This window comes from Berghia stephanieae, chromosome 13 (genome assembly GCF_034508935.2).
Source record: "Berghia stephanieae isolate SIO BIC M18660-M18661 chromosome 13, UCSD_Bste_1.3, whole genome shotgun sequence".
Taxonomy (NCBI): domain Eukaryota; kingdom Metazoa; phylum Mollusca; class Gastropoda; order Nudibranchia; family Aeolidiidae; genus Berghia; species Berghia stephanieae.
Genome location: NC_088372.1, coordinates 15606200 through 15622670, shown reverse-complemented (window position 1 = coordinate 15622670; position 16471 = coordinate 15606200). Strand labels below are relative to the sequence as shown.

Sequence of the window (16471 nt, the reverse complement as noted above, 5' to 3'; positions counted from 1 at the left end):
GTGACAACCCAGCACCCCAAAACAACGGAGAGGATTGTCCTGGATCTGGAACGCAGACTGGGAACTGTGACATGAGGAGCACGCCTTGTCCTGGTGATTGGACGTGTATTGCATCAATGTATAGATAGTATGCGCTTGGCAAATAAAATAAATAATAAATAAAATAAAATACCCTTTATTCATCCCCAAGGGGAAATTTGTCTTTAGGGTCTATTCCAAGGGAAGACTGGAATAACCCAAGCGTCAGCCGCAGAGCAGCGCCGCAAAGTGAGCTAGGGCGATGTGACTTGCTCAAGGCCACACAACGCAGCGGCGGGTGATTGAACTCGGTACCTTTCGGGTAGGAAGCAAATACCGTACCACTGAGCCACGCTGCCCCTAAAGAAGCTCATAACATTGCCATCCGGAAGTATAACGGACCAACACACAAAACTCTGTGTAACCATGAACGTTTATAGTCTGGGTAACGCAGTTATGTGAGAATTACTCATAAACGTGGATGGCAAAAAACAATAACAAAGGCCGGAATGACGTCATCTTTGAACTATCTATATAGTGATGCTATGCGCTTAGGTAAAACACTCACAACATCCACCAGCCGGCTATAACGTACCAAGACGCAAAAACTATGTGTAATATTAAAGGTTTATAGTCTGATTGATACAATTTAGTGAGAATTACTCATAAAAATGGATATCTGAACAATAACAAAGAGTTGAGTGACATTTATCTCGTTAGATAGTATGCGCTTGGCTAAGAAGCTCACAACATTGCCATCCGGAAGTATAAGGGACAACACACAAAACTATATGTAACCTTGACCGTTAATAGTCTGGTTGGTACGGTTTAGTGAGAATTACTCATAAACGCGGATGGCAAAAAGCAATAAAAAGACCTGAGTGACGTCAACCTTGTTCTATCTATATGATAATTAAGATCTATATACACAAAATGTGCTCAAAGGGTTCTCAAGCAAATAGCAACACTCAATTTGTAGGATCGAACATAACGGCTGATGGCGTTATTACAATTTTATTCGACTTTTCGACAGAGAAAATCTTTTTACCAGCCTAATACTCATTTTACACCCCTGGGGTGCGAATGTGAGAGAATGTGAGTAAAGATTCTTTTCCAAGGACTCAACGCTGCGCCACCCATGGCTAGACTTTAACCCAGGAAACTACCGGTCCGAAGGCGTGTTTCATACCATAAAAACACAAAACCGCATTTATAGGAGACCATGTACATTGAACATTAGTGTTCCCATTAAACAATGATGTTTGTTTGTTTTGTTTGTTTTTTTATTATTTTGTTTTTTGTTATTGTTGTTTTTTAATTATTATCATTATTAATATTATTATTATTTTTATTTTTTTTGAGTGATAATACACTGTGCATGTTGTTAGAGCGCAAACATTTTAAGAAAAGGAAAGAACTAGAGTCTAATTATTATTTTTTTTTTTTTTTTTTTTTGCACTAGCACAACCATTTTGAATGTTATGATTTCCGATCTTGCTTGCAAAAAGAAGTGAAGAATACAGGGGGGAAACCACATTTGTCCATTTATGATTTTTTGTGTGATTGCCCGGCCCCTTGGAGCGATGGCAGGGGTCTAAACTTTTCATCTATAAATAGAACAGCGGAAACACTACAACCAGGGCCTTCTAAAAATAGTATCGGGCCTGTCCAACCGAATTGCGCGAGTTCTCTGCTGGGCTTAAAATTTAAAACCCCGCGATATTTGATTGTCAACAAAGTTTGTGTGTTATAGTACACATTACACACCACAGTTACGCTGGATTACCTGTTGATACAATGAATTTATCGCGTCGTTTGTTATTATTTTTGTTCATGGATATATATTCATTGTGATTGCCAATCCCACCATGATGTTTGTTGTGTGTATTTTTAAAAATCTAATTTAGCAATTGAAAAATAATTTAAAGGTAATTTAAAAACTATAGTGTCATCTTAGCCATCATCTGTCGTCGAGCGAAACTTTGAACTGTTGCCTTGAGTCAAAACAAAACCGGATGATCTTGTACTTGTACACATCAAAATGAAATTGTCATTGATAGTCTATTCAGTGATGCCAAAACTCCGGTTTCACCTGAAAAAAACTCTGGTCTGGAGCAAAAAATTCCTGGTTCCGGCAAACTTCCGTCAAATTCCGGTGAGGTCAAATTCTTCCAAGGACGCCCCCCCCCCCCCTTCCAACCACCACATCATCATCAGTGCCACTAGAATTATAACCATCATCACTACCACTACTACTGCAACCACCACCACATCATCATCATCACTACCACTACTACTACAACCAGCACCACATCATCATCACTACCACTACCACAACTACCATCACTATTACAACCACCACCACATCATCATCACTACTACAACCACCACCACCACCACATCATCATCACTACCTCTACTACTACAACCACGACACCACATTATCACTACCACTACTACCCCACCACCGCCACATCAACATCACTACCACTACTACTACAATCACCACCACATCATCATCACTACCACTATTACTACAACTACCACCAACACCACATCATCACTACCACTACTACTACAACCACCACCACATCATCATCATCACTACCATTACTACTACAACCAGCACCACATCATCATCACTACCACTACCACAACTACCATCACTATTACAACCACCACCAACACATCATCATCACTCCTACAACCATCACCACCACCACATCATCATCACTACCTCTACTACTACAACCACGACACCACATTATCACTACCACTACTACTACCCCACCACCGCCACATCAACATCACTACCACTACTACTACAATCACCACCACCACATCATCACTACCACTATTACTACAACCACCACCACCACCATATCATCATTACCACTACTACTACAACCACCACCACCACATCATCACTACCACTACTACTGCAACAACCACCACCACTACATCATCATCACTGCAACTACCACTACTATTAGAACCACCACTAGCACATCAGCATCACTACCACTACTACTACAACCATCACCACCACATCATCATTACCACTACTACTACAAGCACCACCACCACATCATCATTACAACTACTACTACAACCACTACCACCACATCATTACTAACACTACTACTACAACCACTACCACCACATCGTCACTACCACTACTACTACAACCACCACATCATCATCACTACCACTAATACTACTACAACAGCTACCACATCATCATCACTACACATCATCATCTACCACCACTACTACAACCACCACCTCATCTTCATCACAACCACCACCACCACATCATCATCACTACCACTGCTACTACAACCACCACCACCACCACATCATCATTACTACCACTACTACTACTACAACAACCACTATCACATCTTCATCATCACTACCACTATTTCTACAACCACCAACACCACATCATCCTCACTACCACCAGTACTACAATCTCTACCATTTGATTTTGGTGCTTTACTTCATTTGAAATAAGGAAACTTTGGGATTGTATTTGGCAATGTGTTTATGTATCATAGTATAATTCTAATCAGTTATCTATTTAGAACTATACAAAACGTAAACACAATGCCAAATACCATTCCAATTCCTTTTTCTTGTGTGCGGAAATTCCATTTCGGCATTGAAATTCCTACGAGTGGTGTCTGAAACTTATGTGAGCCAAATTTAAAATTGGCGTCTCTGTCTATTTATCTTAATTCTTAAAAAAAGCTCACCTCTCAATCAACATCAACATCATCTTGCTAGAAATTGTAAGTTACCATATTTAACACCATCAATACAATTCTCCTTCTCATCTCCTCCTTTTCATCAACCTCCATCCCCTCCACCTCATCACCATCATCATCATCATCATCATCATCATCATCATCAGATACCCCCCTCCAAAATTCTAACCATTCATTTAATCACGGTATTAATCAAAGTTGCATCATTCATTTTTTCATCATCAAATTAATCGGCAATGACTGTATTAGTATTACCGATATGAAGTGAAAATATTGAAATATCACTTGCCTCCTTACTTTCTCCGCCTCCTCCTCCTCCCCCCCCCCCCCCCCCCCCTCTTCTTCTTTCCATTTGATTTCTTTTTTGGTCCGGCATAACTAAATGAAAGATAGAGGGGGAGATGAACTATAAAAGACTGCGAAGAGAGAGAGAGAGAGAGAGAGAGAGAGAGAGAGAGAGAGAGAGAGAGAGAGAGAGAGAAACGAACAATTACTAAACGATATATATATATATATATATATATATATATATATATATATATATATATATATATATATATTATATATGTATATATATATATATAATATAGAGAGAGAGAGAGAGAGAGAGAGAGAGAGAGAGAGAGAGAGAGAGAGAGAGAGATGGGCGAACAACTAATAGACACGAGAGAGAGAGAGAGAGAGAGAGAGAGAGAGAGAGAGAGAGAGAGAGAGAGAGGAGAGAGAGAGAGAGTTGGTTCGAGCGGTAGTCTGTGCGCAGAACAAAGCCCAGCAGAGAAAGTGGGTCATGCGCGGTGGCTCTGCCTATCTCTTTTGGTCGCCTCGGCTACAACCATAACTTTTTTATGGGTGTAATTTTATTGCAGTTCTATTTATTTATAGATGGAAAGTTTAAATCCCTGACATCGCTCAAAAGGGATAGTCACAAATATCTAAAAAATGTGACTTCTGTGGGTTTTTCAACTGTACTCTTCAAGTTCGTTGAACATCTTGTAATGCACAAATCTATGTACCCAGGTAAAATCACTCCCCACCCCAACCCCGAGTATAGTGTCCTTTTTTTAAACGTGAACGGCACTTAATTCCTGTAATCTAACGTCGTTTGACTTGACAAATGCTACGTCTTCTTTATAGATAGTTCGAAGATGACGTCACTCAGGTCTTTGTTATTGTTTTTTTTTTTGCCATCCGCGTTTATGAGTAATGCTCACTGAACTGTATTAACCTGACTATAAACGTTCAAGGATACACACAGTTTTGTGTGTTGGTCCGTTATACTTCCGGATGGCAATGTTATGAGCTTCTTAGCCAAGCGCATACTATCTATAATTAGGTAGTAAATAAAATTGTGTGTTTGCGCTATAAATGACAACTCCCACCATTCAACTGGATACTTGCTTGTAATGAAAGATGACCACTGTGGCATCAATTCACAATAGTTTAGTCCTGATCTTACGTGAACTTTCTTAATGGTAGCGTGAGTCGTACAGTTACATTTTTCACATATTTTCCTTGTCTTTTCTCAAATGAACATATTTAATTTGGAGATCTCGCAGATATAAAACAGGGTTATATTATCTTATTATCTTATTATCGCCATGAATGCTCTATTTAAAGCGCTAGATCAAAGTAAATGTCGTTTTTAATAGTTAAGTTTAAAAACCAGAGCATTTATATAGATCAATATTCACTAAACGTGCTTTAAAGCGCTTTACAAGGGGTCCTCAAACAGCAGAAACACGTAACATGTAGAACGAGACATGACGCCTGTTAGGCGATAATACATTATTTGTGACAGAGACAACGCTGTTAATGGCCAGGTACTTACCTGAGTACGGTGAGAGAATGTGAATAAAGAGCCTTTTCCAAGAACTCAACTATGCGCCGAGCGAGGCTCGACCCCAGGACCTTCCGATCCGAAAGCGAGTGCCATACCACAAGACCACATAGCCGCAAATGGAAATAACCAAGATTTTAAAATAAATATATATAAAACCTTAACTTTTCAGTGAACGGTGGATTGACGAACTGGTCCAATTGGGGAGCCTGTTCTGTGACTTGTGGTTCCGGTACTAAAACAAAGACTCGGTCTTGTACCAACCCTGCTCCAGCTCACGGCGGTACACAATGTACTGGTGACACGTCACAGACTACTACCTGTAATACTGGCATTTCATGTATAGGTAAGTTAAAGTGAGCTTAAAGTGAGCTTTATATAGCGCAATGTCCACTAAATTTTCTCAAACCGCTTTACAAGGGGTCCCTGGTAAACAGCAACATTTAACATGTAGGACGGGACTTGACGCCTGTTAGGCGATATTACAATGTTTTGGACAAAGACAACGCTGTTAACAGCCAGGTACTCATTTTACACCTGAGTACGGTGAGAGAATGTGAGTAAAGAGCCTTTTCCAAGGATTCAACTATGTGGCGAGCGCGAGGCTCGAACCCCGGACCTTCCGATCCGAAAGCGAGCGGCATACCACTAGACCACATAGCCGCACAAAAGTTGAATATATTTTAGCACAGACATGCCTACTTGGAATTGGGTAAATAGAATAACGCAGTAGACATTGTAAATACGCTTTAAAATGATCAATTTGTGTTTAACCCTCTCCTTACCACCTTCAGTAAAATCGTCACATTTGTTACGACACATTATACATTTTTTTCTAATTCATATTTATTTTGTACATCACAAACTTTGAAGAATGATCTTTGTTTGATGAATAAGAACATAAAGTTGTTTTATAGAGAGCTTGTTTGAGCTTTAAAAAATTAATTTTTCTGCTGGGTAAGCCTGCCATTTGGGGTAAATACTGAAAAAGATCGGTAAGGAAAGAGTTAAATACATTAAATTAATGCTTTAAAATCCTTTATATACTATCTCTGGCAACAAAAATTCATTTTCAAGAAGTTTATTGAATTGAAAATCTTTATATAAGTATCAATTAGGACCCCCCTAAAAATTCTTAGTTCTACGAAATTCTCGTTGTAGAAGGCAGGTCTGTTTAAGTACCACAGAGACAGAACACAGTCCACGGCACCGAGTTTATCAAGGTTTCTGTCGCGTTGGATGGACAGTAACAATTACATATCCTGGGGATAAGTTAACTTTAAATTTATATAGAGCAATATCCACTAAACGTGCTCAAAGCGCTTTACAAGGGGTCCCTGACAAACAACAAAACGGAACATAAAGAACGAGACATGACGCCTGTTAGGCGAGAATACATTTTTTTCCCGACTGAGACAACGTTGTTAAGAACGCCACTACCACATTATCTCATTCATAATCTGTAGTGTTTTATTCATCCTGTTTGTTGATAAAGGGGAAACCCGAAGCTTTCCGGGGTACGGCAGTTAAATTGTTAAACTAGTGACTAGAGCAACCTTGTTTTAATGGATTTAATTCCTAATAGAAATTCCGACATATAATACAGTGAATGACATAATCAGTCAGATGCTGAAAAAGTTTGAAATGAGAAATTGCCAAGTTTAGTTAGGTCAATTTTTATCAAAATTAGTTCTTGTCATAAATGATTAAATCAACCCTTTTATGCATCTTCGGGAAATATCAAAGCTTAATTTCACTTCTAAATATTTTTTACAGCTAGTCAAGATGAAAAAGTATGAAATTTGAGAAAAGTTGCTGGATACCTTTCCAATAAATCTGACCATAACTTCATGAAAAATCACCCGATTTACTTCAAATAAAGATTGAAATGCTCTGGTGAGCATGGTGAAAATGCAAAAAAGTGCAAATGCAAAATGTTCACCTCCGGACTGATTATAGCATGCACTGACACAACATATTCTAATGAATAAGGCATCGACTGGAATCTTTTTGAGAATTAAAAATATGTTTCATCGTCCCAAAGATGAACATGTCGCGCAAAACTAACCATACTGTATTTCTCTCGTATAACAGTGCACGGAAATTGGGGAAATTGGGCAGCCTGGAGCTCTTGCAGTGTGACCTGTGCAACCGGAAGTCAGTCTAGGTCCAGGAGTTGTGACAACCCGGCCCCTGTGAATGACGGAAACGATTGTGCCGGTGACGGCAGCGAGACGCAGTCTTGTACGATGGTCCCATGCCCAAGTAAGTAGAAAACTGAGAGAGAGTTAGTAAGAGAGGAGAAAGAGGTAGAAGAGAGAGAGGGAGGGAGAGAGAGAGAGAGAGAGAGAGAGAGAGAGAGGGAGAGAGAGAGAGAGAGGAAAAAGAAGAGCTAGAGAGAGAGAGAGAGAGAGAGAGAGAAAGAGGGAGAGAGGACGGAGAGAGTGAGAGGGGGAGAGAAAGAGAGCGGGTGGTGTAGAGAAAGATGGACAGAATTATGAAGTGAGTGATATATATATATATATATATATATTATATATATATATATATATATATATATATATATGTATATTATAGAGAAAGAGTGTGTGTGTATGTGTTTGTGTATGTGTGTGAATGTGTGTATGCGTGTGTTCCTTAATAATTGTTGTCTGATACAAAAGGTTGCATATTGCGTCAAAATAATTTACGATAGCAATGTAAATTAAATCATTTGAAAGCGAATGTGCAAAATTTTCAAAATCTATTTAAGAACAATAGATAAATGGAGCATTCGTAATTTGAGCTCACCTTCAGGTCAGTAAAATTCCGCCTGGTATCAAATTATAGTCTTCGGACGCAGCAGGTAGGTGTTTTGGTTCTTTTTTGTTTAAATTGTATTTACTAACTGATCTTTGCTGTAACGCCAAGCTGAAGAGCTTGGGATTTGAATTAATAAACAATGAATAACACATTCATGATGTTAAGAATCTAATGGACAGAGAAGAAAACTAATGAAGAAGTATTAGAGAGAGCTGAAAATAAAAGGTTACTAATTCGTACAATAAGAAAAGGACAAATGCAATTTTAGGGCACCTAAATCGACATAAATGCATTCAACATCTTGCTCTCACAGGAAAGATAGAAGGTAAAAAGAGTAAAGGTAGACCAAGAAAAACATATTTGAATAGTTTGAACAGCTGGGTGACAAAGAAAGAGAAGAGTAATAGTTTTCTAAGGTTATCTGATCAGAGAGATGAATGGCGTACCATGATCACCGTTGTCTGGCACAGACTTGGTACTTGAAGAAATACATTCCCTTCATTCATCCCCTCGGGGAAATGTATCTCTAGGGTGTAATCCAAGGGAGGACTTAATTAACCCAGGCATCAGCCGCAATGCAGCTCCACAAATTGAAAGAGAGCAAGGCGACTTGCTCAAGGCTCCACAGCAGGGCGGGGAGTCGAACTCGGTAACTTTCGGGTACGGCGCAAAGACCATAACACTGAGCCACGCTGGCCCACAATTTGAATTGCTAGAGGAGTTATTTTGGTAAAATTATGTGCACGGATTCAATAATATGGATTGGATTTTCAACTGCCTATTTAAAAAATTCATAAATTTCACTCTGATAATCGTATGAGGGGCATCCATATCAACTTGACTTATGCCATGTCGTCAGGCGCATCGATAATTCAAATGAACCTCTTCTTTCACCTCCACTTTTGTGTTTGTGTTAAAAATATGCCTAATAACGCGCTCCGTCTTCACATAATGGAGCCTGGTTTGTTAACTGATATGTTCACTCAAAATCCCCAATTACTAACCTCAATAGATTTTATGGTCTCTTTCCAGTCGATGGTGGATGGGGCACATAGGCAGCTTGGGGAGCTTGCAGTGTGACGTGTGCAACTGGCACAAAGGTTAGGACTCGCTCTTGTGACAGGCCAACACCTCAACATCAGTGTTCCGGTGTTGGATCGGAGACCGGCTCTTGCACGATGGTACCTTGTCCAAGTAGGTATTTTAGAAAGTTAGACAACCCCTACGACAATTATCCCCCCTCTCTCTCTCTCTCTCTCTCTCTCTCTCTCTCTCTCTCTCTCTCACACACACACACACACACACACACAAACAAATGTATTCATAGAGAATGATTGCACAGAATAGACAACTGAGATTGTTTTCACAACATCGATATGCAAAACCGCCGAAGCCACACGGACATACTTGGTCGCGAAAGGCAATATGTCAAAGTAGGTCGTATTACGTTTCTTTTCTAAGAGTTTATCTAAGATTATCAAGGGCCAACGGATACTTAGTACTGCATTAATCTTACAACACCAACAAAAATAGAAACAAGAAAGAAAGAAAGAAAGAAAACAGATCTGTGGCGAATTCGGATAATAATATTGCTTTTGCTTCACTCTCCTGTTGGCCCAACTATGATTGGGTTGCTGAGTCTGTCGGATTAAGCACAGAGAACCTTGCGATAGACAAGTAACATTGAATACAATAAGTCTTGGGTGATTTTAGCCGTATGACAGCTTGATAAGTTTGAGCATTTATAATTTATAAAGTAAAAACACTGTTGATGTTGATTACCTTATTAACCCTTTTGATGACGCAAATCTTTTCACAAAGTTCAAAGTCAAAAAGTTTATTTAGGCCTTTTATGGCCAATAACCGACGTGTACATATACGCATGTCTAACTCCGAACCCGCTTATGGGCCTAGTTTAACATTGTTGTCGTGGATAATATATTGCGTCATTTTCTTCAGATTTCCATTACGAACAATGAGCCCATGCGGAATTGGGTTAATAGACCTGCAAATAAGTGGTGCACTTTGTAATAACCATAACTTTTCTCTGAAAAAAATGATGTTCAACAACAACTACAACACACACACACACACACACACACACACACACAAGCGTACATCACAAATTATGATGATAATAACCGTCTTTTTTTGTGACCTTCACCTTCAGTCGACGGGGAATGGACTGCTTGGAGTACTTGGAGTGAATGCTCTTTGACATGTGGTGGCGCCGGAGTGAACGAGAGGACAAGAAGTTGCGACAATCCTCCTCCCCAGCATCTCGGAGCGGATTGCGTCGGGGACCCCACGGACTATATCACGTGTGATAATTCTCATCTCAAATGTCCTAGTAAGTGTAGTTTTTTTTCATTTGGGCGGCTTTGTGGTACAGAGAGAACGAAGTTGACGTCACTCAGGTTTTTGGGTTTTTTCTTTATTGGGGGGGGGGGGGGGGTTGGGTTGTTTTTTTTTTTTGCCATCCGCCTTATGAGTAATTCTCACTAAACTGTGTCAACCAGACTATATATAGTTCGAAGATGACGTCACTCAGGTCTTTGTTATTGTTTTTTGCCATCCGCGTTTATGAATAATACTCACTGAACTGTATTAACCTGACTATAAACGTTCATGGATACACACCGTTTTGTGTGTTGGTCCGTTATACTTCCGGATGGCAATGTTATGAGCTTCTTCGCCAAGCGCATACTATCTATAGGTAGATCGAAGTTGACGTCACTCGGGTCATTGTTAATGTATTTTTTAAAATTATTTTTTTGCCATCCGCGTTTATGAGTAATTCTCACTAAACTGTATTAACCAGACTATAAAAGTTCATGGTTACAAATAGTGCTGTGTGTAGGTCTGTTATACTTCCGGATGACAATGTTATGAGTTTCTGAGCAAGCGCATACTATCTATTGTGGTATTACACTCGCCTGATAGGTCCCAGGTTGAGTCTCGTTCTTGGAGGCGCAAAGTTGAGTCTTTGGATAATGCTCTTTACTCGTATTCTCTCACTGTACTCAGATGTAAAATAGGTACCTAACCGTTAACAACATTTTCTTTGACGACAAAATAATGATATTCGGGTCATGTCTTGTCCTATTATGTTAATTGTTTTTGTTGGCTGGTACCCGCTGCCGTTGTGTTTTAAAACGCAGTATAAGCAATGTTAACAAAATACAACAAAATGTGTTCTTTTAAAAAACGGCAGCCCGTGTAAAGCGCTTTGAGCACACTAATTTGATTTTGCTCGATACAAATGCACAAGTTTTGTTGGGGATTTTTTTATGGTCTGTCGCACACTGACAAAGGATATTCTTTTCAATTTGATCATTTCGGTACAGGTACTATGAAGGTCCGGGTCCCAAAAGCTCAGTTTGTAGAACACTCGCTTCACACACAAAGGGACCGAGATCGATCCCGGGTGCAGTCGAGATTTTTTTAATGACCCCCTCCCCCCCCCCCCACCCCCTCTGTCCACCCAGCAGTGATTGGGTATCTGGGTCTGTTAGATCTGGCGGAAAGGGTAGCAAGAGATTGTCAATTTCACGCTATAGAAGCCGGGATAAACTCCGGCTCCATTGGCCTAATGGCTCTGAAAGACAATTTATTAATTTTGATTTTACCATGAATGTCAATCGATTAAGACCCTCAACTTGAACTGTCAAAAAGTCTTAAGGCAAAGACTCCTCGGGTTCGTCGTAATGGATCAATTGAAGAACAGGTTTTCTAATCAAAAAGAAAAGATATGATTTTGCCTGCTCCACTCCCTTTTCTGAATTAAAATTTACCCCCAATATCGGAGCTTACTCAGTGCTTCAATCGTCTCTATGTTATATGTTGTGTTGAGAATAGAGCTTAAGCATCACTGCTGGCTAGTAAACAAACCTCACAGGGTTAGTATTAGTATGCGTTGAACCAAGGCCTTACTTGAACCCATGACGTACGGAAGACGGACTCAGGAAAGACAAGTTTGAAACCACTTGTTTTTTTTTTTTTGGAGTGGTGAATGGCGTCAACTATATTATTATAGGGCCCCTCTCGCAGTCAGGCGGAGTTGTCGTATCAATAAGGTCGTGGGTTCGAGCCCCCATCGCCGCTAAAAAAACTGTTTATTCTCTATTGTCTTCTGACACTTATTATCAACATAAGTGACTGCTCAACTAACTTTTCTGAATTAATGTGACATAATGGAATAAAAATCTCTTAGTGGCAATATATTATTTTTAGTAAGACCATGAGATAGATAATGATACGCGTGATCTGCTAAACCTCTCAATTGTTAATGAGGAGGTTACCACAATGAGAAACAGAGCGATCTATATTCATTTTTTCGTCCAACCGATTCATCAATCACATGATTTAATGAGGTCCAACGATTGGATATTTCTTAACAAATGTAAACACATTGCTTTTTCATGAAATTTTTAAACATACCCGTGTGTCAAGCTGAACAAAATGACCAATCGTGATGTAAGATATTTCAAAAGCTGTGAATACTTTTCACTATGTGGGTCACTTTGAGCACGCTTTGCAATGTGACCAATGACCTCGAGCTCATGGAAAGGGAATATAGATAGAATGCGCTTGGTCAAGGAGTTCACAACATTGCCATCCGGAAGTATAACGTACCAACACACAAACTCTGTGTAACCATGAACTTTTATAGTCTGGTTAATACAGTTTAGTAAGAACAACTCACAAACGCGGATGGCAAAAACAATAACAAAGGCCTGAGTGACGTCATCTGCATACTATATATAGATCATGCCCATTTTCAGTGTGGTTTGTGGTCATCAACATGTGTGTGCGTCAGTGTGTGTGTATGTGTGCTTGTGTGCGCGCGTGTGTGTGTGTGTGTAATGTGTACATGGCATGTGTTATAAAATATTTCTAAGCAAAGTTGTGATGATCGTAGCCCTATATGCCTTAAAATGTATCTGTCATTATTTTTCTCACAGGCGGCAATGTGTGGGAGATTTTAACCTTTACCACAGCAGCTGGTATCTTAGGTAAGTAATGATTTTTCTAGATTATATCATTTTAATATGATGATGATGTTAATGATAATAATAATAATAATAATAATAATAATAATGATGATGATGATGATGATGATGATGATGATGATGATGATGATGATGATATGTTTCTATAGCGCCTAAACATCCATTTCAAATTGCTTTACAGAGCGTTATACGTAAATCATACGTTCACACAAACACACATACAAGCAGACACAACGTATAAACATTAAAAATAATATCACAATCAAAATGCAACAATCATGAAATATCTAAACTCTGGAAAAACCCATATTTAAACTTTTGGCCAGAAAACTCGTCCTTCAAATATCGATCGATTAAAATGACCCTCTTCTTGACAAAAACTCTCAAACCTGGGACTTCGCAAAGTCCCGGGTTTGAGAGTTTTTGCCCAGATGAGGATCACTTAAATCGATCAATATTTGAAGGACGACTTTTCTGGCCAAATGTTTAAATATGGGGGTTTTTTATAGAGTACGGCGTGTGTATATTAATAACATATATTCATTCCGTGTCTAACCAGTCAATGGTGGTTTCTCCCAGTGGGGCGAATGGTCGGACTGTTCGGCTACATGCGGTGGAGGTGTGAGGCACAAGGTTCGATTCTGTAATAACCCCAAACCCCAATGGGGAGGGACTCAGTGCACGGGAGATTTCTACAGGACTCAAATGTGTAACCAACAGGCTTGTCCGAATGGATACCTCTATGGCAAGTCTCAGGTGAGACAGGAGATCCTTACTTACTACGACGGGTTAAACTAATGACGATCTCTGAATTTAAAAAAAAAGACAAAATAAAGCACCAAAAAAAAAACAAAAAAAAAAAAACCCCAAAAAACAGAACTACTACTACTACTACTACTACTACTACTACTACTACTACTACTACTACTAACTACTACTACTAACTACGTACTAGTAGTACGTAGTAGTAGTATAGTAGTATAGTAGTAGTAGTAGTAGTAGTAGTAGTAGTAGTAGTAGTAGTAGTAGTAGTAGTAGTAGTAGTAGTAGTAGTAGTAGTAGTAGTAGTAGTACTAGTAGTAGTCGTCGTCGTCGTCGTCGTCGTCGTAGCAGTAGTAGTAGTAGTAGTAGTAGTAGTAGTAGTAGTAGTAGTAGTAGTAGTAGTAGTAGTCTTTCCATGACCACATGACTTCATTCTATCCACAGGGCGGTGCGTGCGATGACAAGCCGGGACTGTTTGAGTGTCAGAATGGAATCCAATGTATCAGCATCTACAAGAAGTGTGACTGTGAGGCGCATTGCTCCGACGGCAGCGATGAAACGAAAAACTATGCGAACTGCATCGCTGAGCTGGAGGAATGTGCCAGTGGAGCTGGTAAAAAAAATTAGAAATTAAATTCCCTTTATTCATCCCCAAGAGGAAATTTGTCTTTAGGGTCTATCCCAAGGGAAAACTGGAATAACCCAGGCGTCAGCCGCAGTGCAGTGCCGCAAAGTGAGCTAGGGCGAGGTGACTTTCTCAAGGCCACACAGCGAGGCGGGCAGTCGAACTCGGTACTTTTTGAGTACGAAGCAAAGACCGTACCGCTGAGCCACACACTGCCCTCTAAGTTCATCAACTTGCATGGTGTCTTGCCTTTAGTAGTAAATCATTATTGTTCACAAAATGAAAAATTTTCAGTGGCTTTACATTGCTCGGAGAAATATATTAAGCATAAATAAAAAGGTGAATCTTTTAGTAATATTATCATCATAACAAATTTACTTCAGAATGTACTCACAAAAACACTCGTAAGATCAATCTTAGACTATTACATGTGAAGGCAAAGCACAATACAACTGTGAAAATACCCAAGATAAATTGTTGATATTTTTTACTTTTTATATTCCCAATCAGAAACCACACATGGAATCTACACACCGATCGCCTTCCTTGTATCTATCATGGCTCTGCTTTGGAACAGCTGGCACTAACGTGTTAGAGGGGGCAGCTCCACCATTTATTATGTTCACCTTACTGGTGGTTTTAGGACTGATGCCGCCATGACTGTGACAAGAAGAATTAAGAAGAATGTTCAAATTGAACATCTTTGTTAAAAACAACAAAGAAACCAAACATAAAAGAAACAAAGCAATAAATGAATCAAAAATGTCATTTCATATAAATTTGATTTTTTTCTCTTGAGGCCAACAATTACTTTAATGAATAAAATATTGAGGACACGACGTCATTATTATTATTATTATTATTATTTATTATTATTATTATTATATTATTATTATTATTATTATTATTATTATTATTATTATTATTATTATTATTATTATCATCATATATTATCACAACCTCTTTAAATGAAAATCTCACCGGCACTGAATGCCATGCGTCACCCCAGACAGACCATGACCACATCCTGTCCGAATGCTCGCTGACTCACTGCACCAATGCTGACCTGAGGATGCAACCAACTGCCCGGACTGCTGACTCACTGGCGCGACAGATATGATGATGATTATTATCATTATTATTATTATTATTATTATTATTATTATTATATTATTATTATTATTATTATATTATTATTAATTATTATTATTATAAACATCATCATCATATTCACCTTTATTGTCATCGCCATCGTTGTTGCTTTTGTTGTTTGCTTGAATGAAAGGCTACGTATTCAATAAAAGAAAATATGTTCGCATCCATTTACTCCTATTTGAAAAGGATCCACTCTAATTGCCCGGCAAGTGGTGTTCTCAATTTTTGCCTTTTCTTTTAACGTGTTTAAAAAAATATTATTTTCTTTGATATTATGGGAATTTAAAGTTGGCATTAAAAAGCATTGTTGTTTGTTTGATTTGATATTTACCTTCGTTGTTTTATCATGTTCATCTTGGATTTGTGGGAAAGATCCTTATCTATGAATTCAAACTCCAATAAATTTCAATTCAAGATCTTTATTCTTTGTTTAATTACTTTGATTTATAAAGATGGAGTATTCTGTCAAATTTTATTAAGTTGTTGGTAA

General features: G+C 38.8%; 2 protein-coding genes across 2 annotated transcripts in view; both read left to right on the top strand.

The window, feature by feature from the left end:
* The window catches only part of LOC144959212 (uncharacterized), a 37225-nt gene extending 23775 nt beyond the window's left edge, over positions 1-13450 (top strand). Inside the window, exons 13-15 of the mRNA XM_078891753.1 lie at positions 7720-7890; positions 10598-10777; positions 13392-13450. Of these exons, the coding sequence (XP_078747879.1) occupies positions 7720-7890; positions 10598-10777; positions 13392-13450 (410 nt within the window). The remainder of the gene's footprint in view (positions 1-7719; positions 7891-10597; positions 10778-13391) is intronic.
* Positions 13451-13967: 517 nt separating this feature from the next.
* Positions 13968-15651, top strand: LOC144958870 (uncharacterized). Its single transcript, XM_078891125.1, has 3 exons — positions 13968-14195; positions 14646-14814; positions 15337-15651. Exons 1-3 carry the CDS (start codon positions 14145-14147, stop codon positions 15411-15413), a joined length of 297 nt encoding a protein of 98 aa, XP_078747251.1. The 5' UTR covers positions 13968-14144; the 3' UTR covers positions 15414-15651.
* Positions 15652-16471: the final 820 nt, after the last annotated feature.